Source organism: Globicephala melas, chromosome 11 (genome assembly GCF_963455315.2).
Source record: "Globicephala melas chromosome 11, mGloMel1.2, whole genome shotgun sequence".
NCBI classification, from domain to species: domain Eukaryota; kingdom Metazoa; phylum Chordata; class Mammalia; order Artiodactyla; family Delphinidae; genus Globicephala; species Globicephala melas.
This window is the reverse complement of record NC_083324.2, coordinates 82905115-82930352: the sequence shown is the minus strand read 5'-3', so window position 1 is coordinate 82930352 and position 25238 is coordinate 82905115. Positions and strand designations below refer to the sequence as shown.

The 25238-nt window shown below is 43.3% G+C and overlaps 1 protein-coding gene across 3 annotated transcripts in view; it reads right to left on the bottom strand.

Annotated features, from left to right (window-relative positions):
* RIPOR2 (RHO family interacting cell polarization regulator 2) overlaps positions 1–23666 on the bottom strand; it is a 112007-nt gene extending 88341 nt beyond the window's left edge. For all 3 annotated transcript variants that reach the window (XM_030881263.3, XM_030881257.3, XM_060308271.2), the window contains exon 1: positions 23593–23666. In XM_030881263.3, the coding sequence (XP_030737123.2) occupies positions 23593–23653 (61 nt within the window). In that variant the 5' untranslated portion in view covers positions 23654–23666. The remainder of the gene's footprint in view (positions 1–23592) is intronic.
* Between the last annotated feature and the right edge of the window lie 1572 nt (positions 23667–25238).

The window sequence follows — 25238 nt, the reverse complement described above, 5'->3', positions numbered from 1 at the left end:
GGAGCGAGCGCGGCGGCCGCGCGGGGGGCGGGGAGCGCGGAGCGCGGAGCGCGCGGGGGCGGGGCTCGGCCGAGGGGCCGACGGCGTCACCCGGGCGGGGAGGGGGCGGGGCAGCCAGATGCTTGACAGTTACTTCAGCCCAACTCCGAAGGGTGAGCTTTGCTGTCTGCGTCCAGCGGATCGCCGCCACGCCGAGCTCCTTGGCACTAGCTGGTGTCACCGCTTTGGAGTTATCCTTGGAATTCGCGCAGGAGACCGAGTGCATCGGAGGGAGAGGGCAGGGGAGAACAGCCGAGGCCATGAAAGGCCCTTTCGGCTAACCTTTTGGTACTTAAAAGAGAGGCTGTGTATTGAAACAATGCGCTGGGGCGACTCTGGTGGTGGTGGTGGTGGTGGTGGTGGTGGTGGTGTGTGTGTGTGTGTGTATGTGTGTGTGTGTGGCGGTGAAGTTGGTTGCCCACGGCACGACGTTTGCTTTGTATGGGCTCTCCTCTAGGGCCTGTTTGGGCACAGAGATCTCATAACAATGGGGAGAAACAGAGTTGTTGTTTTTTTTTTCTTTTAATTTTGTTTTGGTGGATTTGAACTATATATAAAGGTTTCCTTTAGGAAAGTGTGGATATGACAGAGACATTCCATAGAAAGAGTCTTTGGAGTGGAAATTGTCCAAGACAGGGAGTCTACAAAGACCCAGAGACAAGGTCTCTGCCTCCATCCTTAAATAGGGAATCCCTTATACCTCGGTTTCCTTATCTGTAAAGCCACCATTCTGAATAAATTGTGTACGTAGAATATGTTAAATAGAATGGTACTGCAAGGTGCATCCGCCCTCCCCAGCTTGAAATTCAGTCACCTTGTGAGGGAGTAAGAGTCGATGAGCATAGATATGAACCAAAAGGGAACATTTGAGGACACTGTGTCCTTATCCAGTTGTGATAAGGAGACTGCATCCTCAGGCCTGGACTCTAGGCCACCCAAATCATAGCCTAATCAATGACATCATAACCAACCAATGATACAACAGTAGGAGCAGAGTGCGCTTGATGCCTAGAAAGGGCACCCCAAAGCAAGCTCTGGTCACTGTGTCTCTGCCTTCGACCATGAAGGGCAGCCTGAGCAGTGAGTGCCTTGACAGGCTGAACACTTCATGACAGCTGGATTTTTCCAGACACCCACCTCCCTCTGTCCTTCTTCCAACTTACTAAATAGTTCCTGACAGCACTCAGTCTTCCCACATACACTTTCCTTCAGAAGAGAAAATGTGTTGAGCAAATGATACGAACATTCCTGGCAACTAATTCCTCGTATGTGTTCAGTACTGGTATATTCTGGTCAATATATGTGTCCCTAGTGAGTTTGGTTGACTTGACGTAATCCTTATGATGCTGAACACTACAGTTCATTGGCTATCTTCTTTCCTTTTTTAAAAAAATCTTTATTGGAGTATAATTGCTTTACATTGTTGTGTTACTTTCTGCTGTACTCAAAGTGAATCAGCTATATGTATACATATATCCGCATATCCCCTCCATCTTGAGCCTCCCTCCCACCCTCCCTACCCCACCCCTCTAGGTCATCACAAAGCATAGAGCTGATTTCCCTGTGCTACACAGTAGCTTCCCACTAGCCATCCATTTTACATTTGGTAGTGTGTATATGTCAATGCCACTCTCACTTCGTCCCAGCTTCCCCCCCACCCCATGTCCTCAAGTCCATTTTCTACATCTACGTCTTTATTCCTGCCCTGCCACTAGGTTCATCAGTACCGTTTTTTTGTTTGTTTTTTCCCATTGGCTACTTCGTATACCCTAGATTCTGGAGCAGATACTTTAGAAGCACTGTATCATTTATTCTTGACTATAAGTCTGCAGTAGGTATTATTGCTCCCATTTCATGGATGGGAAAACCAAGATTCAAGGGAGTTAATGTGAGTTGTCCAAGGTGACACAATTGAATCAACTTTAGATACATGTGCAAAAGCTGGGTTTTGGCACCTGAAAACATGGGTGGTAGTGGCCCCACTATCCTGTCTGTCATAGATCCTTGTTCTTCTCTTCATTCTGGACCCGGGTTCGTCTCTGTTGTATCCCTGTTGATACTTGACAGCTGAGCCCAGGTTTTGTGGGTATTTCCTGACTCTATCTCTTTTCTCACTTCCTTTTACCTATCTGATGACTCCCCCAGTCCTTTTCAGCATCAATAAATCTGAGAGTCACAAAGGTCCAAACAGCTGCACAACTCCCACAGCACCCCTTGGCCTCTTGGTAGCTATTAAAATGGCCATAAACAAGACTGCTATTGAAACATTCATTCATACAATAAGTACTTGTGGAGAACTGAGAAAGGGACGGGGGATAAAAGAAGGAACGCTCCCCCCACCCCCACCCCTCAAAAAGTTTACGACCTAAATGGTGATAATGAGATTAAGAATGGGAGCTGAATGACACTGTTTAAGACAATGCTGAAATAGAGCACAAGGCCAAGTAGGATTAAGTCAAATGATACACTCATCCCCCCACGCCCCCACCCCCGCTAAGTAAGCAAAACCAGCCGGGAGAGAGAGGATGGAACCTGGATACTCTTCTTAAAAGATAGTTAGAATTAGGGCCAGTGAAAGAGAGGCAGTTCTAAAGGTAGACTTTACAGAGGACTAAATGGGGTTCTAGGAATGATCTGCACATAAACAGCTTAGAGGGGTATTCAAGGGCCCACAGTGGGGCCTCATCTCATTCAGTTCATGGCTTTAAGTCATGTTCATGTGCTAAAGATTCCCAGATTTATATTGCAACTCAGAACTCTCCTCTGAGGTCAGATATCTGAGTACCTACCTAAAATTCCTGTTAATTTCTTGCTGCCCAATTCTTGATTCTCCTCCCCCCAAACCAAACCTGGTCCTCCCCTATACTTAACCATCTTAGTTAAAAAAATAATAAATAGCACCAATATCCAACCAGTTGCTAGAGGGCCAGAAATCTAGAAGTCGTTACTGATGCCTCTTTTCCCTTTACCTCCCACACGCAATTCATCAACAAAACCTGTTGCTTTTGTCTCCAAGACACTTCTCATTCTTGGTTACTCTCTCCAGCTCTACTGCCATCACCCTTCTCTGAGATCCTTCATCTCTAGACTGTATCGCTTATCTCCTTGCCTCCAGTTTGCCCTTCCCTAGAATCCATTCTCCACTGTGGCGGGCCAACTTTAAGATGGTCCTCAATGATTCCCACCCCCTAGTATTCACACCCTTGTGTAATCCCTTCCCCATGAGCGTGAGTCTAGTGACTTCTAACCAATAGAATATGGCAAATGGGCTGAGATGTCACTTTCATGATTAGATTATAAAAGGTTTTGATTTCTATCTTGCTAGCTGAATCTGTCCCTTGTTGGCTTCGATAAAGCAAGCTGCCATGTTGGAGAAGCTCATGTGACAAGGAACTGAGGCCCTCTGTTCAGTAGCCCACAGAAACTGAATCTCGCCATCATCACGTTAGCTTGAAAGTGGATCTGTCCTCAGTCCAACCTTCAGATGAGACCCCAGCCCTGGATGACACATTGATTGCAGCCTGAAGCTAAGCTGTGCCTGGACTCCTGACCCACAGCAACTGTGAAATGAGAAGCATGTGTTGTTTTAAACAGCTGAATTTGTGACAATTTGTTATGTAGCAATAGATAACTAATACAGAAAGAGTAATCTTTAAAAATAAAAATTATGCTGTGGTCACTCTCCTGCTTAAAACCCTGCCTTCATTCCCCATTTATTATAGAATAATATCCAAATTCTACGCCAGTGCTTACAAGACCCTGGTGAGCCAATCCCTTCTAGTCCTTCCAGCCTCACTCATGCCTCTGGCTTCCCTCTTACTAAGCTCAGGTTACTGACTCAGGTCACAGGGCCTTCTTTCAGTTCCTTAAACATGCCAAGTCACTTCTAAGAGAGTTCTTCCCTGACCACCCACATCTTTAAGTATATCCTTCCCCTCAGTTATTCTTTTTGAATACTCTGTACCTTTTATAGCACCAGCTGTAAATTGTAATGGTTTTCTTTACCTTTTTAGTTGTTCTTTGTCTCTTTTTCACTGGACTGTGAGATCGTAAGGGTAGAGACAGTTTGTCTTATATACCATATCCCCACAGAGAACAGGGGCTCAATAACTACTTACTGAATGAAAGATGAATAACTCTGCCATTCTGGAGCACACCTGTACTCTTACCTCGATCTTTTTATTACCTTGTCAACACCACCCCCCACCCCAGCCTATCTCCATCCATGTAGCCTTCACCCGTTTCCTAATAGCCACATCTATTCATCAAGATCCAGTTTCAGTACTCCAGTTTGCATCTGTTTTTCCCAGATCTCTTGCCCCATTCCCTGCCCTCTCACTTCAGAACTTTCATAACATCTTAGCTCTTAACATCTCCCGAGATGCTGGGCACCTGCCACCTTGTATTACAGCTATTTGTGTAGAGTCGGATGGTTCCAAACATTTCTCCATTTACCTCATTCTAGAGACAGAGGCCTGGAGAGAAGCACAGATATGCAGGAAAAGTCTTGGGAGAAATAAGAGCTACTGCAGATTAGCATCAGAGCTAATAGGCTACCGAGGAAAAATCTGGAGGGGTGGGAGCAGGGTCTAACACCTCCCCTGGAGAGAAGCAGACTTTCCATTTCCCCACTATATTAGTCTGCTAGGGATGCCATAACAAGATACCACAGACTGGAGGGCTTAAACAACACAGATGTATTTTCTCACAGTTCTGGAAGCTGGAAGTCCAAGATCAAGTTTCTGGCTGATTTGATTTCTGGTGAAGGTTCTCTAATTCATCTACCTCAGAAACTTCCCTGATCAAAGCATTCAGAGATTCCCTGGTGAAGCCCTTAAACCTCACCCAGGGAAAGTGAAGGCCACAGCTTGTTAGGCATTGGGGTGGGGATGTTACAGAAAACTCTGCTAGTGTGAGAGTTCGTCACTCTTTAACACCAATGGAGAGAAAGATTCCCTCCAAAGGAGTAACAGCTTAACACAAGTTCCCCTCCCCCTGTCCCACCCATGTATCAATTTTAATTTAAAAATCCCTAGGTACAAATGATAGCTATTATTTCAACAAGCTATTATTTCAACTCAGGTGCCAGGCACTCTGCTAAGGGAAGGAGCCACAGAGGTAAATAGGAAGGTCATGGAACCCATCTCGGGGAGCCTGGTGGTGAGGACAGCGGTAAATAACTCTGGTGGGTGTTATGAAAGAGGAAGTACTATGGGTGCTACGGGAACTGTGATTATTTTTGGTGCCATAAAACAGGGTGTTTGAACTTCAGCAGCACTGAAAATGGTCTCTTCTAAAAACTGAATTTTATCCTGTTTTTCTCTCATGGGCATTTTTAAAGCCAGTTTTTGTTTAGGGAACAGAATTGGCAATGCCAGGCTGATTATTCTTTGCACCACCAATCAATCCTAGTAAATGCATAATTCATTAGAAGAAAGCAGAAGGGCATCCAAAGTGCAGCCAATTTAGTTTCCTCATTTAGAGCATCAGATATTTAATGCAGAATTCAGAACATGTCTGAAGACCCACTGCCATTGTGCAATGAAGTAGATGCTCTGATCAGAAGGTCCCGGAGATTTGGTTATATCTAGGGACCTCTATCCATTTATATTCCTATATATTCCTTCTGCCTATGATACTTCCTACTTCTACCTTTTTGCTCGGGCTATTTCCACTGCCTGGAAATTTTCCGCTGAGAATTGCCCATCACTTTTTCTTTTACCTCTGTTGTTTGTCTCTGAAAACCCTGTCTAGCCTAGAAAGACCCGTTCAAACACTACCTCCTTCCCAATGCCTTCTTGGCCCTCTACACCCTACCTGCATCCTCCTGCAAGTCCCTTGTGTGTCCCCTGAATAAGACCCTATCACACACCTTCCTTCTGTCATAAATATTTGGTACACATCTCCTCATCAGTTTATAAATTCCTTGATGTCAGGAACTATGCTTAATACCACTTACATGATTGTAACCTCTATATTAATGAGCGTAGAGAATTGTCAGTGAATATTGACTGCGTTAGGAATGAGCGCATACAGTGCCCCTGCTGCCTTCTATCACCTTTTCTCTTGGAAAAAGTGCATAACAAGCCTGTATTTATTGACATCAGAGCTGTACCTACAGAAGTATGTTTCCACCTGACAAATGACAGCTGGGTCTTGCTTGCTGCTTTCTGAACTGGTGAGAGCTAAACCCCATTTTCCTTTGCCCATGTCTGGTACTGATGATAAGGTCCTCAAGGGAGTAAACATCTCAAGCTGTTGTTTTCTTACCATCGTCACATGCATCTGCTTGCACAATGGGAAACTAGTCTGGCCAACACCCTTAGCATTTTAGTATGTCCCAGGAGCGGATGTCCCGGGGGGGCTGAAATCAGGCCTATGCATTAAGGCAAATGATCTCAATCCTAGACCCTGCCTTCACCCCCACTTCTAGCTTCTGCACCAAGTGACCTAGAAGTTGCATGGGTGGAAGGTAGTCAGCAAAATGTTCAAGGCTGACAGGAAATAAAACATGTCTTACATGTAGCAAGCAATCCCCTTCTGTCCAGCAACCTGAGATTGGATTTCTCACACATTATTATTATATTACATGTAGAGGTCATTTTCTGCAATAATACAATCTATAAAAATCACTTCCCAATTTTTTGGTCTCAAGACCCATTACACAATAACACAATCTAGACTAGCCATTTTATATAACATATATGTATATACATAGGTTTATGTGTATATGTACTTGGAGGGCATTATGCTAAGTGAAATACATCAGACAGAGAAAGACAAATACTGCATGATATCACTTATATGTGGAATCAAAAAAAACACAACAAACTAGTGAATATAACAAAAAGAAGCAGACTCACAAATATAGAGAACAAACTAGTGGTTACCAGTGGGGAGGGTAAGGGGAGGGACATTATAGGGAAAGGGGGTTAAAAGGTACAAACTATTAGGTATAAAATAAACTACAAGGATAGAATATGGGGAATATAGCACATATTTTTAATAACTATAAATGGAATATAACCTTAAAAAATTGTGAACCACTATATTGTACACCTGTAACTTATATAATATTGTCTATCAACTGTACTTCAATTTTTAAAAAACCCACATTTATATATATAACATAATCTAGACTAAACCCTCTTATATTTTTAAAAATTGTTGAGGACCTTGGGGACCCACTGAAAGAGTCTTGGGAAACTTGATGGCTTCTCAGACTATATTTTGAGAAACTGGTCTAGACCGACAAACATTTTGGTAGAATATTAACTTTATAAATTCCTATAGCTCTGAACTCGGCTGAAGGCTGAAGGTAAATAGTATAAATCTAACAAATATTATTGCACAAAGATATTAAAAGAAGTATAAAATAATGCAGAATGAATGTAGAAGTGACTGGAAGCATGCACGTGTAAACACAGTGCTAGGTACTGGACATGTAGACTCTTTTTAAGGTTCTAAAATGGACTTTTCCTTCATAATGAATCCCTTCCCTTTTCTCTCATTATTAGGGGAAACATAAGAGAAGAGCTTTGTCTGTAAGGTTCGCCAAGGTGATTTATTTATATTGTGTCCCTGGGCCCCCTGCAGTCCCTGGCTTGCAGGTTGTCCCACGTGACCCCTTCCTGTCCATTCTCCACCTTTCTCTCTCCTGCTTCCCGCCCTGGGGGTCCCCAGGTAGGGACCACATCAACGACTGCCCTGTGATGTCCAGTAGGGTTTGGCCAATGGGGAGCCCCAACAGGAGATGGGAAAAAGGTAAAGGAGTGAGGTGAGGATATTAATTACCTGGCTCCTCCCTCTGAGGTCACATTGGGCTGGCTGTGCCCCTTCCTAAAAGACAACTGCTCTCCCCCCCACCCCCTCAAGGCAGCCCTCTCTACACAGCTTTCTCTCCTTGAAGATTCTAGCAACCTCTTCCTCTCCCATCCTTTGGAGCCAGGTGGTGTTGGTCTCTCTCTGCCCTCTGGTTCCCCCACAATCCACCCACACCTCTGTAAGTCATCTCTTTGTAAATAAACCTTCTTGGAATTATTCTAATGGAAGCTATCGGTTTCCTGACATTGCCCTGACTGATACACATTAACAATAGTGTACTGATTATTGAAAAAAAAATTAAATCTGTTTTTATCCAGTCATTCATATTTTTAAAATATTTCTTAAGTAACTCCTTTAATTATTTTCATTTCTCTTTCAATTTTAGGCAAGATCTGTTGTTAATCTCATTCAATTCCTTTCCTCCTTACTGCCCCCCAACGATGCACAAATCTTTTCAAAGTTTGGTCCCTCCCTAACTCATGAAATTGAGATCATTAACTTCAGGAGGTGATTTTAGGAGGAATTACGGGTCCAGAAGCCATTTTACTTAAAACTTTGTCACTGGTTGTTAATCTTCACCATCTTCATGGACATTATTCTGGAGTCCAGCTCACATCGGAAACAGGTCTCTGAGGTTAAACGGCTGTCACTACCACTCAAGCAAAGTTAGAGAGAGCTGGAGGGAGTATCAAGGTACCTTAGAACACAAGGGAAAGATTCTGAAGCCATGACAGGTTCCTCCTGGCTGTTCGCTCTTCTCTACAGCTGCTCTCATATTCCTGCTCCTGGGCCTTGAGTTCAGCTGCATGTTTCAAAGGCCAGGGCCGCCTCTGTGAGGCCTGGAAACCATTAGCTATCCCTGCTAGCTTCAGCGTCCGGTGCCTCCCCCTACTAACATACATTTTATGCCCAATCGGGATACTGGATACAAAGCTCCATCCCCGTGGGCCCCGCACAGTTTCACTTTGCAGAGGTGAAAGTGGAAATCTGACTCCTGCAGCCAGGCTTGCTCAACCCACAAAGCCTTCTTTGGTAGCAGGGACGAGACCTGGCCCCACTTCCCCTCTTTCCTTCTCTGCTCACACACAATCCACATCCCTGGCAGCTTCGGATAGGAGCCGTGACAACAGGACAGGGCGCTGTTACCCTCCATGATTAGCCAGGCGGGCAATGCTGCTGTAATATCACAGCATTGACAGAGCTCTCACACCTATTAAATTATTCACGCCACCCAAGTGTAATCAGCCATCACGTTTGAAATAGGTCATTCACACTAAGGCTGCTTGGAGGTGAAAATTTCACAGGGATGGCACCAGATCCAAGTGCTTTGGCTTCATCCGATCTCCCAAGTAAGGGGCTGCTCCAAGCAATCCCCTATTAAATATCTTTCATTGAATCGCAGTTATGTTTTCATGAGCAGCAGCAGGAAGCATCTGGAACAGCTGTCTGCTGGCAGGCACAAGAGTTGTGGGCTGGAAGGCTATACGTCAGCCTCTTCCTTCAATGACCTGTCCTCAACGAGCCTCAAGGGGCTGCTTGAGGAAGATAAATCTGAACACCTGCTCTCATTTGTTCTCTGCGCCCAAGACGGTAGCTGGGTCAGAATGAGGATGTAAGCACTGGGCAAGGGCAGATTTTAGAAGAACGAACGCACACAGGCCTCTCTGAGAAGTGCCTCTCAGCCCTGGGTGCCGCATTCAAAGAGGAATTCAAGTTCAACAGCTGTGGGGCGTGTGCCCCTGCATTTCAGATCCTAATTCACAGACATCTGGGCCTGTTCGGCACTCAGGATACACTTGCCCTCTTGTTGGCATAGATATACTATTCAACTCAAGTGCCTGGTGGAATACAAATATTTGACTAGCTATTGTAAGGTCTGGAGAATTACTGCTGTGTTAATATGTTCTTTTAATGGTTTTTGAGGATACGAAAGACTATCTTACAGGAGGAAGAACAATTTCCCCCTAGGATTAAAGTAAGGTGACTGAAGACATAGTTCACGGGATTTGAGTTAAAATACAAGCAAATGTGCTGATTGCTAGCGCTTGACTGTTAAATGGATACGTTACTGAGGGAGGCTGATAAATCTCCTTGGGGAAGGGAAAAAAGGCAGGGAGTTGAGCAATGGGATTGACCCCTTGCCTGCCTTCTATTAGGAGAATAAGAATAAAAACCCCTAAAGAGGTCTCTTTAGCTGAGATGCTACGGATGTACAGCCTAGGAGCGAAAGGGCAAGAGATGCAAGCTTTTTTTTTAATAGAACGTTATTGGAATATAATCGCTTCACAATACCGTGTTAGTTTCTGTTGCACAATAAAGTGAATCAGCTATAAGTATACATATATCCCCATATCCCCTCCCTCTTAAGCCTCCCTCCCAACCTCCATATCCCACCCCTCTAGGTCATCTCAAAGCACCAAGCCGATCTCCCTGTGCTATGCTGCTGCTTCCCACCAGCCAACTATTTTACATTCGGTAGTGTATATATATTGATGTTACTCTCACTTCGTCTCAGCTTTGCCCCCCCCCACCCCATGACATCAAGTCCATTCTCTATGTCTACTTCTTTATTCCTGCCCGAGATGCAAGCATTTTAACGTGGTGAGCGTAGCACCAAAAGCAGAGAGGCTACGTGAAGATGGAAAGTTCATGGATGCGTTTCCATAATTATTCTATATATCAGAACAGTGCTCCCAAGGATGTTAAGCTCTCTCCTTCAAATATTCACCTTCAAGAAGGCTGCCCAGGGCTTCCCTGGTGGCGCAGTGGCTAAGAATCCGCCTGCCAATGCAGGGGACACGGTTCGAGCCCTGGTCCGGGAAGATCCCACATGCCGCAGAGCAACTAAGCCCGTGTGCCACAACTACTAAGCCTGCGCTCTAGAGCCTGTGAGCCACAACTGCTGAAGCCGTGCTCCACCGCAACGAGAAGCCTGCGCACCGCAACAAAGAGTAGCCCCCGCTCGCCGCAACTAGAGAAAGCCTGCACACAGCAATGAAGACCCAACACAGCCAAAAATAAATATAAATAAAATAAATTTATTAAAAAAAAAAAGCCTGCCCAGATGATCCACCACTTCCCCCGATTTTTCCTTTAATTTCCTTTAAGTGTTTTGCACAGTTTGTATTGCTTCTCCAGCTCCTGGTTTTATGCAACAGCCCATATAGGTTATACAGCCCAATCCCCATAAGCTAGAGATAAATCTATGAATAATTCTCATTTATGCATATGCTGCTTTATCATCAACATTTCAACAGATATTTCCTAGTGCCCACTATTCTGGGTACTTGGAGTGGGACTTCATGAAGTCATCCCCTATTTATATCTAAACTATCTCAAAGTGGACTCCTGCTTCCCCATCATGGCCATACTACCCCAATGCAAGCCTGCTTCTCCAGCAGCCTTCCTCATCTCAGTAAAGAGCAGCATTATCCTTCCAGATGCTTGAGCCAGAGTCTTGGTGACATCCTTGGTAACATTTCCCTCCTTACCTCCAGAATTCAATCGGTATCAGGCCTGCTAAGTTCCCCATCAATTCTCTCCTGGACTGTTGCCATCCTCTTCTAACTGGCTTCCCTGCTTTTGCCTTTTATGCCCCCATTTTAATTTTCCAGACAGTAGTCAGAATGGTACGCGGGCCTCTCCCTGTTGTGGCCTCTCCCGTTGTGGAGCACAGGCTCCTGACGTGCAGGCTCAGCGGCCATGGCTCACGGGCCCAGCCGCTCCGCGGCATGTGGGATCTTCCCGGACTGGGGCACGAACCTGTGTACCCTGCATCGGCAGGCAGACTCTCAACCACTGCACCACCAGGGAAGCCCCAGAATTATCCTTTTGAAAGGCAAATCAGATTATGCCACTCTGCTCAACATTCACCAATGGCTCCCCATCTCCCATAGAGCAAACCCCAAATGCATACAATGGCCTGTAAGGCTTATAGGAGCTGGACACCCTCCCTCCTAACAGAAACCTCTAGGGTTGCAGCTTCTACTGCCCTTGGCTGTGCTCACATCGTGCTGCAGCCACACTGGCCTCCCGACTCTCCCTGGAACATTCTCCTCCTGATATCCAAGTTGGCCCTGAGGTCCTTTCGAGCCTCTAGAGCCGAGTAGAACTGAATCCAGCACATGGTAGACTATCAACAGATAGTCTTTAATGAATGAAAAAAATACATCTTCTATCCCTACATAGTTCATAAGCTCCTGAGGGGCTGCATCTGCTAATTATGCTACTCCTTTCTAGAGAAGCCTCGGTAAGTGCTAATCCCAAAATATTTATGCAGAGATTTTAAAAATGATTCCCAGCTAGGCAGACATTGGTAGAAAAAATTCCCAGACCTCATTCTTACACATCCTGCTATGGAGAAAACAGTCTTTCTAAGACTGTGTCAGATATGCCCAGCCCTGGGCAGAATCAGCTCCCTGGGACCATTTCTATCTCACCTGGGTATTCAGTTCCCTGTTGTTAAACTTACATGGCTCAAGAAAAAGCAACCTTTTTGCAGACTTTCAGGAACTATCTGGTTCTTTCCTGTTTTGTTTTGTTTTGTTTTTTGGGGGTACCCATTCCTAACTCTTTTTTTTTTAATGTGGAAATATATATATGTTATATACGTATGTAGATATAATACATGTAAGATTTACCACCTTAATCATTTTTCAGTCTACAGTTTAGTAGCATTAAGTACATTCACACTGTTATGCAACCAATCTCCGGGACACTTTTCATCTTGTAACACTGAAAACTGAAGCTAGACCCATTAAACAACAACTCCCCATTTCCCCCTCTGCCTACCGCCTGGAAGTCACCCTGACATTTTCTGTCTCTATGAATTTGACTCTCTACACACCTCAGATACATTAAATCATACAGTGATGTGTCTGGCTTATTTCACCTAGCTTAATGTCCTCGGGGTTCATCCATGTTATACCATGTGTCAGAATTTCCTTCCTTTTTAAGGCTGAATAATATTCCATTGCATGTATAGACCATATTTTGTTGACCCATTCATCTGCTGATGGACACTTGTGTTGTTTCTACCTTTCGACTATTGTGAATAATGCTGCTGTGAACATATGTACAAATATCTCTTCAAGACCTTGCTTTCAGTTCTGTGTATATGCCCAGAAGTGGGATTGCTAGATCATATGTTAAAGAACTAATTTTAACTTTTAATTTTTTGAGGAACTGCACCTGTTTTCCATAGTGACTGCACCATTTTATAGTCTCACCGGCAGTGTACAATGGCTCCTGAGCTCTTTTTATAGTAAGATATTTTTCCCCTCCAGCAAGTTAGAACTGCTCAGAGATGCCTAATAGTGCTAAACATTCCAGCTCCTTCCAATGCTTAGCAACCAGGAGCCGAGCGGCCCCCACTGAACGAGCGAGGGTGTGTGTGGTGGTGCTTTTCGCTCTTTCCTTCGTGCCTGTTTTGAAACGGCTTTCTTGTCCTTGAATTAACATGCAGGCTGAGTGGACATCCATGGGTCTGCCCTACAGACAGAGGGCAGTGGGCAAGAGCCAGCACTGTTTTGGGGATGATCAAAGCTCTGCTAATCCCTTGTAATCTCCTAACGTAAAGGGGATATATTTCCAATTTGTGGTTTCTTTGAAAGATGCCCCCAAGGTTGGCACTATCACTTTTTGATGAATTGGGAGACTTGGAGTGGTGTGTGTGTGGAAAAGCCAAGGAGACGGCCTCGAGTCATGTTCGTGCATCAGTCATCTCTTGCAAGGAGGTCCAGGGTTTCAGATCTCGGGGACAAAGGACCCAAAGGGTCAAACGAGGAGGAGAGTGCCTTGAAGTCATGCAGAGGAGTAAGTGGGAAGGACCCTGGACACCTCCTGTGCGTCGCCTTCTTTCACCTCACTTATCGGTGGGCGGGGAGAACAGGCCTTAGTCCTCCTGTGTGTCTCTGCTTACATCATGCTGCCTTCTCTGCCCTCCCCCACCCAGCGCATTCTGTCTTTGGTTTTGTCTTGGACTGTTAATTTTTCATCATCCTACCAGTTGGTGTTACAGAGCAATGTAATATGGGGACATGTGTTCTCTTAAAAATAATATTTAAATAAAAATAAGAGGGGATAAATCTTCTCTTAAATGGGGATTTTAAAATGATAGGGGGCTTCCCTGGTGGCGCAGTGGTTGAGAGTCCGCCTGCTGATGCAGGGGACACGGGTTCGTGCCCTGGTCCGGGAAGATCCCACATGCCACGGAGCGGCTGGGCCCGTGAGCCATGGCCGCTGAGCCTGCGTGTCCAGAGCCAGCCTGTGCTCCCCAACGGGAGAGGCCACAACAGTGAGAGGCCCATGTACTGCAAAAAAAAAAAATAATAATAATAAAAATAAAATGATAGGACCCTCTCACCGGCATGAAAAGGGGAAGAGCTAGTGGGAGAGACAATGACCTTAAGAGGCAAAATGATGGAACGTGATGACCTAAACCAGGGGTCAGCAGGCTTCTTCTGTAAAGAGTCAGATAGTAAGCATTTTAGGCTTTGGGGCCAAGAGGTAAAAAATGAGGAAATTGTATACTTACATATAACAAGAGAGAAAACAAACTTTCACATTTTTTATGGACAAAATTCAAAATATAATAATTAATAATTGAGCTTTTTTTTTTTTTTATAACACCAGTCTATTAAGGAGAAGAATGGAATTCTTTTTCTTTGGGATAACATCTTGCTTAATTGAAGTTCAAGGTCAATGTTCCCTATCACCAAATCGATTTGCAAATGTCTGTCTTTTTGTAAAAACCATTTATGGCAGGCCGTACAGAAACAGGCAGTGGGCTGGGTCTGGCCTGCAGGTTTGCCATCCCCTGCCAAGAGGTGGGTAATGAGCTACTGACTCACTATGTGCAGTTTTCTATATTGCCTGGTAGCTTATAAAGGCACAAACATCTGTCTTTTGGGTGTATCATTAATGTTAGGAAGACACACAGGGCTTTTTTCTGTCCTCTTCACTCTAGTCCGTGGTGTAAATGACAAGATGTGTTGTCTTTTCTCATACAGAAGAGGATGCTTCTGACCCAGCAGCAGTTGTCCTTCCAGGAGTCGGGAGGACCTGGGTTGACCCTCCCCAGTCTCCCCTCCTACAGCTGGGACCATTTCCAGCCTGACCAGTTATGTGCCCTAGTCCTAACTTTTATTGAGTGGTGCTCAATAAAGATTTGGTGATTAGTTCACAGTGGGTAGATCCCATTAACTTGCTCTCTGTCCCATGAACTATTATTATAAACAACTGAACTGATGTTTGTCCTCCTGTGTGCACATTAATATATTGACACACAAATATACATAAACAGATTACCATGATTTCTCCAGGAGGTTTTACCACTGAAAATATTTTAAAAAGCAATGGAAGTGAAAACAAAGCAAAACACCACTAGAGGAAACGTCATAGAGGCTTTGTTTAAAATCTTAATTACTGTCCTAAAATGCCATTAACATATGTATAATTCAAGTTTCAATAAGTGTTATCTTTAAATTAGAAATGGTTTAACAAATATAGAGAGCCCAGCCTTTATCAAATTACTTTTTAAAAAGTACTCTGTAAAGCGGCATGCAGAGGCAGTAACTGTGGTGTGTTTACCCCAAGTAAATATTTACCCAGGAGAAAGGGCCTGTGTATTGTTAAAGATACTGTTAAAGATATGATTCTTCACCTCCAGCTTTCCTGACCAAGGCAAAGGGGGACTCTCTCCACAAGAAAACTGCCATAGCTTATATCACTCTTTAATACTCAAAGGATTTTCAGAGGGAGACCAGATTGGTTAAAGCCAAAAAAAAAAAAAAGGTAAGAAATCACAAATTCATTTTGTGCCAAGTGAAGGGGTTATTCTGAGTCCTGCCTTTGTCAAATGGTGGAGGTCGGATAGCAGCCAGGCTTGTTAATTCATGAGCCAGACGCACCTCTATATTCCCGGGAAAGCATTTGAAGTGAGCAGTCTCAATAGCTGTGCTCTCATCAGCTTGTGTCTTTGTTAATCACAGGCCAAGAGTAGAAGAGGAGAATTGTATAGACTTGGGAGACTGGGACAGCTGAGAAAATCACAATTAAAAAATCACTGACATTTACGTAGTAAGTCCTTACTGGTTTTCCATTATCGCATACATTATCTCCTTTGACTTCAAGCAGTTTGTGGGGGAGGTCACCACCACCACCGCCACCATCTTTATCACATTACCATCATCACCACCCCAGCATCATCACCATCACCATAATTATCATCATCTCCAAGTGGAAGAAGGAAAGTGAAGATTCTGAAGGGTTAGGTAACTTGCCTAAAGTCAAGCTACTAGTAAGTTGAATTAGGTCTTTTGAGTCCAAATATTTTGCTCTTTCAGCTATGCTATCTTCCCTCAGTTTGGAAGTCTGAATGGTTAAAAAAAAAAAAAAAAATCAAAGATTTACAAACATGGTGGCTCTAGAATTTTTGGATGCCAAGTACTTAGTACAGCAATATGGCCAGAAAAGGGGTCTGTCCTCCACTGGAAACTGTTTGCAGCGTAAGCATATGATTTTTTACTCAGATTATAGAGTTCAAATCATTCAAAATAGCAATGTTTTCTGAAAAAGCTTTTTATCATGCTTTATATTTGGACTCTAAATTCTAATTTATTTTTTAGTCTTTAGAGCTGCTAATGGAGATTAATAGTGGGCTGAGGCATGCCCCACCTCGAAGACATCCTTGGTAACCCTGAACATATAAACCAGAAGTTGAAGGAGAAGAGATTGTTTTTCAGAGATTGTTTTTCGTAATATTTCAGTCATATAATTTATCTGAAAGTGGTTAAAAGTGCCTTCTACGAATCCTATCTGCATATTAGATTCTTTGACACACTTTTCTTCAAATGCCATTCTATCAGTTCGTCGGGCTGTTATAAATAGGAAGGAAAATCCCACCATAGAACATGTTTTCGTATTTACTCCCTGTCAGAGTTTCCTGAATGCCAATTCATAGAGTGAAAAAAAAAATCTTCAACTGCTCAACCAGCTGACTCAATTTATGATCTGAAAGTCAAGTTATTTTCTTCCTGGTTCTCGGCTCATCACTCCTTACACTGAATGGGCAGTTTAGAATGACGTCAAGAGGGAGAAGAGACCAGTCGGTGTCCCCCTGTTGCTGCTTGAGTTGTACAGTATAAACATTTAAACTCTTAACTCCCAGTGATCCAAAGACTAAGAAGGAAAGACTTGCAGTGAAAAGGTGGCACCATAACCTCGTCACTTTCCAGACGGGCAGCAACTTGTTTTTAGTTCTCTTTATTTTATTTAGAAATAATTATTTCCTAGGGTTAAACCTCCTAATACAGCAGAGATGACATACCCTCAAGATCTTTTCTCTGTTTACTAGGTTACCTATTAATGACAATCTTTACAAAGGTTGACACAGTGTTTTCTCTCTCCCTCAGCTGGGAAAATAGACACCTCACCCTGCCAAAAGTTCACATTTTCCTCACTTTTATATTTTAACATCTAGAATTTTTTACTTGTATCCATCATTGATCTTCAAGTGTCTTCTGCCTGAAGCCTCTGTTAAGCAAGTTGAGGCATGAAAAAGCATAAGATATGGAAAGTCCACACGTGAAAGAATGACGATAATATAAATTATCATTAACTTGCCTCTGGAGTGAAGCTGGCCATTATACCTGCCTTTTGATTGTTATCCCAGCGTATATGTCAAAATCTTTCTCTTAAAAATATCTAAAAGTGATCAAGTAAATTGTCATTTTTCTTGAAGGGAAATTCTTGATGAGTGATGAGATACACTCCGTCTACACAGCACAAAATGAAGTGGTTTTTCAGCTCAAACGACCTGGTTTGTCTATCAACAAGGATCGAACACTTCAGATTCTTCACAAATCCCTTCACTCTGCAGTGCACACATGGTATGGAATCATCACCCGCCTAGTCGGCCAGGCATCTCCACATTTCAGGCGCCCGAGAAACCAGCCCCCAATCCAGCCTGGAACTTACTGTCAAGGAAGTACATGAACGTTCAATATCCCACCAGCCCCTGCATTGTGGTTTCATTTTCTTCCATCCATTTTTACTTGACAGGACCAGTCACTATTTTTTTTTTTCTTCCTCTCTGTCCTTCTGGTACTTGAAACAGTCATTTCAACTTGACTCAACTAATACCTTTTCCTTCTTTAAAATCTCTCCTGAAACCAACTGAATTGCAAACATTTTCATTAAACATCACAGCCGTTTGGTAAACAATCAACAGACAAAATTTAGCCATCCAAAAATAAATGAGAAGTGGAATAAGCCTACACTTGCTAAGCACAGTAAAACATGTGAGGTATAGGTAACGGGATCCATCACATTTCTTTAATAAATAGGTTGACTTCAGTGAGTGAAGTAACTCCCATCAAAGAGCAAGGGCAATGCTCCCAACTTATTTCACTGCTTTGGTCATAACAACTACACATTTCGTTTTTTTTAAAACTATTTCCCCCCCATACAAACAACGGGTATGCATATACTTGTAGTTTTCAACTCAAGTCCTGTAGAAGATATACTCAAGGCTATCTCATACTATCCTAAAAAGACTTTACTGGCTGCCTACAGAGATATTAAATAAGCATTTAAAATGCTTTCTTTGTGATTCTGGGCCCCTTTTTGGCTTTGGCCTGATCTAAATAAGTCACCCTGAGGTCACTGGGGGCCATAAATCGGGGGTGGACTGGGGGCTAAGACGGTCTGCATAGCTTTAGTGCAATGTGCTATTTTAGCTTGTGCCCCTGAAATGACACCATCTCTTTGGCACCAGCCAAAGTAAGCTTCCTAGACATCTATGGGAAGGGAATGTTTTGCAGTAATCCAAGGCATAGGTCACACAGGCATGAAATATTGTGGGGAGGTCTGTGTCTGCTCCAGACCCTGGGACAAATAAAGTAGGGAAAACAACTTCCAACCAAAACGTTTATCCAGGATTCCAGGAATGGAAATTGACCCAAGCAATCCCGGCAAACTGCGAAAGCAAAGAGTGGCCAACTTTTTTCAACCCAGGAAACTAAGGCAGCCTCTTCCTGTCCCGTCTCCAATCCCATTACTTGGGTCCACTTGAGAACCCCAGACATGGATGTTTTTGAGAAAGGGCTGACATAGCTAAATAACAATTCTTATATCTACGTGCTATAAAATGTGGCATAATCAAACAAAAAGGTCCAACTCTCTCTCTAACCAAGGCACATACACTTTTATGTTCTCTTTCTCAACACTTTTTCCATAGAGGGTATGGACTTAACCAGTCTGAACTTTCAGGATTTATTGGTTTTGTACATAATCTTAATTTAATCTCTTCTTCCTTCTTTCTTTTAATTTTGGAAAGGGCAAATGTAATTCAGTAAATATCAAAACATGCCAGATTACAACAGGTTGCAGAATTGTTTACCCATTAAAAAAAATCTACCTTGGCTTCATAAGCAGTTTACACAGAAAGACAAAGTGGGCATCTATTCTATACTTACAATTCTCTTTTTGTTAAAACTTTTGCAATTTTTTTGCTCTCTCTGAGCTGAAGATCCCATCGAAAGGGAAAAAAATGCTAACTTACTTGGCTTGGGGAAAGGAGAGAGGTTTGGTTCGAAAGTGTGTGGCATTTTTTTTCAAGCATCTGTCAGTCTCTTTAAGAGCGACAGGTAGCTAATGGTCGAGTGGACTTCCCTTTGAGTTTCTCTCTATCTGGGAGAGTTCTTCTCCTTTGGGGAGTTTGAAACAACTTTCCTAGATACTGTAATCCAGGACAGGAGAAGTATTCTTATGCTATGCTGCATTGTACCAGAACATTCGAAGGTCTGGCAAAGCTTTGCAGTTTCCTGTGGTCTTTCTAGAAGCAAGATTTTAAAAGACATGTAAGTGTCCAGGGACTATATAAGCCTGAGAAATACTTTGCACACATGACCGTGAACTCGTGCAGTTTTATTATTCTAATCATTGCACTTGACCACAGATTACCGAGCACTGCTGAAAACAAAGGCAGTGAGGGCTTGTGGTTCTAAGGAAAGAAGGACTGCAACTTTAACTTGTGCCAAGGAGTAATTCTGACTGCTAACCTACTGGCTGACCAGCACCTGGGGAACTGTTTCCTCCCACACACGAATCCTGTTCTGTTCTTGAAAGCTGGCCAAGGGCCTCCACTGTGCGTGACATTTTTTTTCTATTATTATTATCGCCATCATAATTGTTAGAGTTATCATTACTATTATTATCCATCCAGCTATTTCTACTAACATACACCAGGCTGGCTGTCAAGAAGGCACAGTGACAAAACAGATGAAAGCCCTTTAATTTGATAAGTTTGAAACAACAATGGGAAAGAAGCCCTCTAATTCCAATTACTGGTTTTTCAATAGCTTGGTAATCAAACCAATCATTCCCCCAAGAAGGAATAAAGTCTACTGGATAGTAACCATTTTCTAAATGGCATGGTGATATGAAAATAAATAAATACATAGTGATATTTGGAAAGCCAACCTGAGGTGGGGGTGGGGGAGGGAGGGAGAGAAAGAGGAATAAAATATTAGGGTTTCTGGTGGGTAGGTGGGTGACTGCTTTTCTCTCTCTCCCTCTTCCTCTCTCCCTCTCACTAATCATATGCAACGCTCCTCTAGAACAAGAGCAAAGTTACACACCAATGCTTCTTAATTTCGTGAACTTTAACATTTTCTTTAACCACAGAAAACAACAGCTGAAGCAAACAGGATCTCAGAAAGGCAGTTAAAAAAATATATTGCGAGCATGACTCAGTTTTTTTCTTCCCAGATCTTTATGTGGTCCATAAATCTAAATAGATTATATATACTTTTAACCAAATGGACCTAAATTCTAAATTTGTTTTTCTTTAGGGGGAAAGGGTCCTTTAAAAATGTGGCCACTGCAAGGAAATATGGTTGCCTTGGTAACAAGCTCCTAGGCATCTTCCTTCCTTTATGTTACAGGAAACTCACTGGACCGAAAGCTTTCTGCTTTCTTAGGCATGTTAAAGTGAGCTTAAAGCATGGAGGAAAGCTAGAGCAAGCTTGAACTCTTCGAGGTAGATGTATGCCACTGTGCAGAAAAGATGAAGTAATAGAATGCTGGAGCTTTTCAAATGAGATCTGAGAGACTGTGTAATCAACACTCTTGTTTTAGGTAAAAAATGAGGCTCAGCAAGATTAAGTAAGTGACTTGCCCAAGATCCTACATCTACATTACAGCAGGTGCAGGGCTACAATCCAGGCTCCGGACAACTTGTCCTGTGCTGTTTCCACCCAGGCATACATCTGAAAAGTGGTTTATGAACTGATTTTCTGTAATAAGTCCTATTCTGAATACACTAGGTTAACCAGACATGTGAAAAAACTCTGTGCAGAATTCCTTTTATACATTGCTTTCTAACCTATTCTAAGAACCCATTTTTGTGAACACATAGTCAGAATTAGTATTTATTGAGTGCTTACCATGTCTGAGGCACTATTCTAAGCACCTTCCCTGTAACAATATTTAATCCACACACCATCCTAGGAAGTTAGCCCTCCATTTATAAGTGAGTCAACTGAGAGAGAGATTAAGTAACCAGCTCAAAGTCATAGAGTGAATTAAGTGGCAAAGCCCAGGCAGTGCAAGTCTGGAGAGGAAGCTCTTGACTATTACCCTGCAGGGAGCTTACTTAAAAAGAAGGAACTACCCGGACAAGCTTTCACATAAATAGGCAAACATGATCCATGACTCTGAAAACTGAATACAAATATGCTGGATGTTGGACTTGCAAGGATTCTCTCTCTAATCTTTAGAGATTAAGTTAAATGAGATAATCAGTCTGGAAGGTACAAACCATATCACCTGTGAAGTACAACGCAAATGTTATGAATCTATTATGAAGATACCCTGTACAACCCAATAGGTATTATTGTCCCATCTCACCACCGAAGAAACAGAGGTTTAGTTTAGCAATTACTTTGCTTAAATCACATAGGTAACATGAAGCAAAATGAGAATTTGAATCGGAATCTTGTGTGACTCCCCGCTTGACTCTTTACCGTGCTGTTGAGGTTGAAATAATCACATTGAGAATCATGAACGCTCAAGAGAGAGATCTTACTCATCAAGCCCTGCTTTGCTGAGGTCTTAATTCTTTCCCTCAGAGTGGGGCCGCTCACCTATCCGTCTATAGGTGGCGCTCTTTAGCACAGTAGCCATTGGTAAAAGAGAAAAATCCCTTTGGGGGAAAGAAATGTGGCCTGGCATTCTGGAGGTTGGGTAGATAATTACCAAATTGTCCCATTTAGGCTTATCTTCCTAGTTGTAAACATGTTCTAATTCCTGAAGGGAGTAACTAAGTATGTATACACAGAGAAAACATCTTTTTTTTTTTTTTTTTTGCGGTACGCGGGCCTTCCACTGTTGTGGACTCTCCCGTTGCGGAGCACAGGCTCCGGACGCGCAGGCTCAGCGGCCATGGCTCACGGGCCCAGCCACTCCGCGGTATGTGGGATCCTCCCGGACCGGGGCACGAACCCGTGCCCCCTACATCGGCAGGCGGACTCTCAACCACTGCGCCACCTGGGTAAGCCCACAGAGAAAACATCTTTAAGTAGAAGTGAAAGCTGAGGAATGGAGCCTAAGATCAAACTTCGAGTCACAGTGGCTCTACCTGTCACCCAAGTAGAGCAACAGCTTGAGAACATGCCAAACAGCAAGGAAGCTGGGGGGACATTCTTTAAGCTGGTTGAAATTGTGATAAAAACCCAAATTATGGTTTTAAATATTTCTGAGGCTACAACAAAAATAATGTGAAGACAGACATCAGTAATGGTAACCTCCTAGATGACTAGATTACAAGGGATTCTTATTATGCTATACTCTTTCATTTGTCTTCAATGAACTTGTACTACTTGGGTAACTGCAAAAAATTTTACTAGAGCTCCTTTAAAAAATTACTTGATAAGAGTTTTTTAAAAACTACCAGATACAGTTCTTGCGGAAACCGACAAGTTTATGAGGTCCCGAGTCCAGAATACCACTTCTTTAGACAGTTCCAAATTCTTGAAAAGCTCTTGCCTACAGCCCAACCTCATAGGCAGCATTTGATTACAAGGCATCTGTAGATTACAAGATTAGCCATTTCAAATTGCAACCCTTACAGTCAAATCCCACAACACTGGTCTACCTGGGGAAACCTAAGCGGCGCAGTTGATGTCAGAAGCTAGCATGGCTGCTGCCTCCCAGCCTGGAAGAAGAGGAAAAGGGAAAGGCAACTGAGACAGGGTTGGGGTGCCAAATAAGTCCACGGAAGAGTGGAGAGGGCAAGACCCAAAGGCAGAGAGAGAAAAGAAGGACAGGTGGGTAGTGCAGAGCAAAGCAATATGGCACTGTGGGGCACCATCCCCGGCCCATCTGTCCAACTGCTGCCCTGCAGTCCTGCTGTGTGCTGAGCACGGAGACAGACTTATTTCCTTAAGGTGTTAGACAAGAGAGCACAGAAGAGGGACAAGGGGAAATTTTAGTACTATTTTCTACCCTAAACTAAACCTTTGGTCATGACTTTAAAAAAAAAAAATTATTTGGAGGAACCATTCAGTTCCCTTGTCCCGGGTTCTGCAGTGTACTTCTGGGGTGCCAGCCCATCCAGGATGCTTTCAAAGTCCTCAAGTCCCTTACCCAAACCGGGCCACAGTTTCCAACAGTGTCAAAGCTAAGCAAAGTAGATCAGAAAGGCTCCTGCCAGAATGACGTGTTTACCTTCACAAAAAACATCATCCTCTTCATCCATCAGGAGCTCCTTGGAGTCTAGATACTGCATCTTGGAGCCGGCAGTCAGCGTGTGCAGTGGCCTCAGCAGCTACCCTGCCCTCCGAGGCGACTTCCTTTTCCCAGCTTGGCTAAGCGCCCCGAGAGGGCAGCGTCCGCCTCTGCCCTCGAGAAAGCAGCTTCATTCATATGAACAGGCTTCGTGAGCCTTTTGAAGAGTGCATTCCAGGTGGGGTAATTTTCACCACTGAGAAGAAAGAATTTTTTTCTTTTTTTTTTTTTTGGAAGGGGGCTGCAGATCCGGTTGGAGCTGAACAGAGATAGCGCTTAAAGTCTGAGGGCAATGAATTCTATTTCAAAGCGACAGCTTTCATATTTTCTTAAAGAGGAAGGCGGCCGTTTAACTTTCTTATGAATTTGAACACAATGGGTAGTGTTGAAAGAGAGGGGGTTCACATTTCTCCTATCTTGGTTTTGCTTCAATGACAATTTATCTGAAAGGAAAGCAAGCCACTATGCTAGACCCAGGCAGGCATCTGGAGGGACAGAGCTTTTCTTTCACTCAGTAATAGTTGCATTTTTCTTTCTTTGCAAACCCCTGGCATTTGAGGATTAGAAAATTTCCAACACTTAAACCAGATTTAATGCACATCTAGGCTCTTATTGACTCAATCTATGGTCAATAAATGGATAAATCGTTTGGGTCAAACAACTTCCATTTTATAATACTGACTCAGTATGATACTTCAGACTTATCACTAAAGCAGAAAGGAGAAAATGTAACTCAGAAGGCAGTTCCTCCCAGAGGGAGGACTAACCACTGACCTGTCACGTCGGTACCAGTGGTTGGCATCACTATATTGAAACACCCAAAGTGTGCTAAATTCTGTATGGTGGTTCAAACACAAATCTCTGAGTGATACTGCAACCTCACTTGGGGTTTCCCAGCCCTCTACTTTGTGTTATAAGACGTCTCAGGCGTCAGAAGCTTGGAAAATGCAAACGGAGATGATGGCAGGGAGTTGTTGGCCCAAGGTGTTTATTTCTGGCAACCTTATTTATTGAGTAGGGTTTTAAAAATATGTACATATATTAATAGACTTTGTTTTTTAGAGCAGTTTCAGGTTCACAGCAAAATTGAGAGAGGAAGTAATAGAAGCTCCCCATAACGCCCTGCCCCCCCCCACATATAGCCTCCCCCATTATCAACACCTCGACCCCCAGAGTGGTACATTTCTTACAACTGATGAACCTACGCTGATACATTATTATCACCCAGAATCCAAGGTTGACATTAGTCCAAGGTGCATTCTTGGTGTTGTATATTCTATGGACTTGGACAAACAGATAATGACATGTATCCACCATTATAGTTTCATACAAAGTAGTTTCTCTGCCCTAAAAATCCTCTGTGCTTTGCCTATTTATCCCCCCACCACCACAACCCCTGGCAGCCACTGATCTTTTTTTAAAATAAATTTATTTATTTATTATTTATTTAATTTTTGGCTGCTTCGGTTCTTCGTTGCTGCGTGCGGGCTTTCTCTAGTTACAGTGAGCGGGGGCTACTCTTTGTTGTGATGCGCGGGCTTCTCGTTGCGGTGGCTTCTCTTGTTGCGGAACACGGGCTCAGTAGT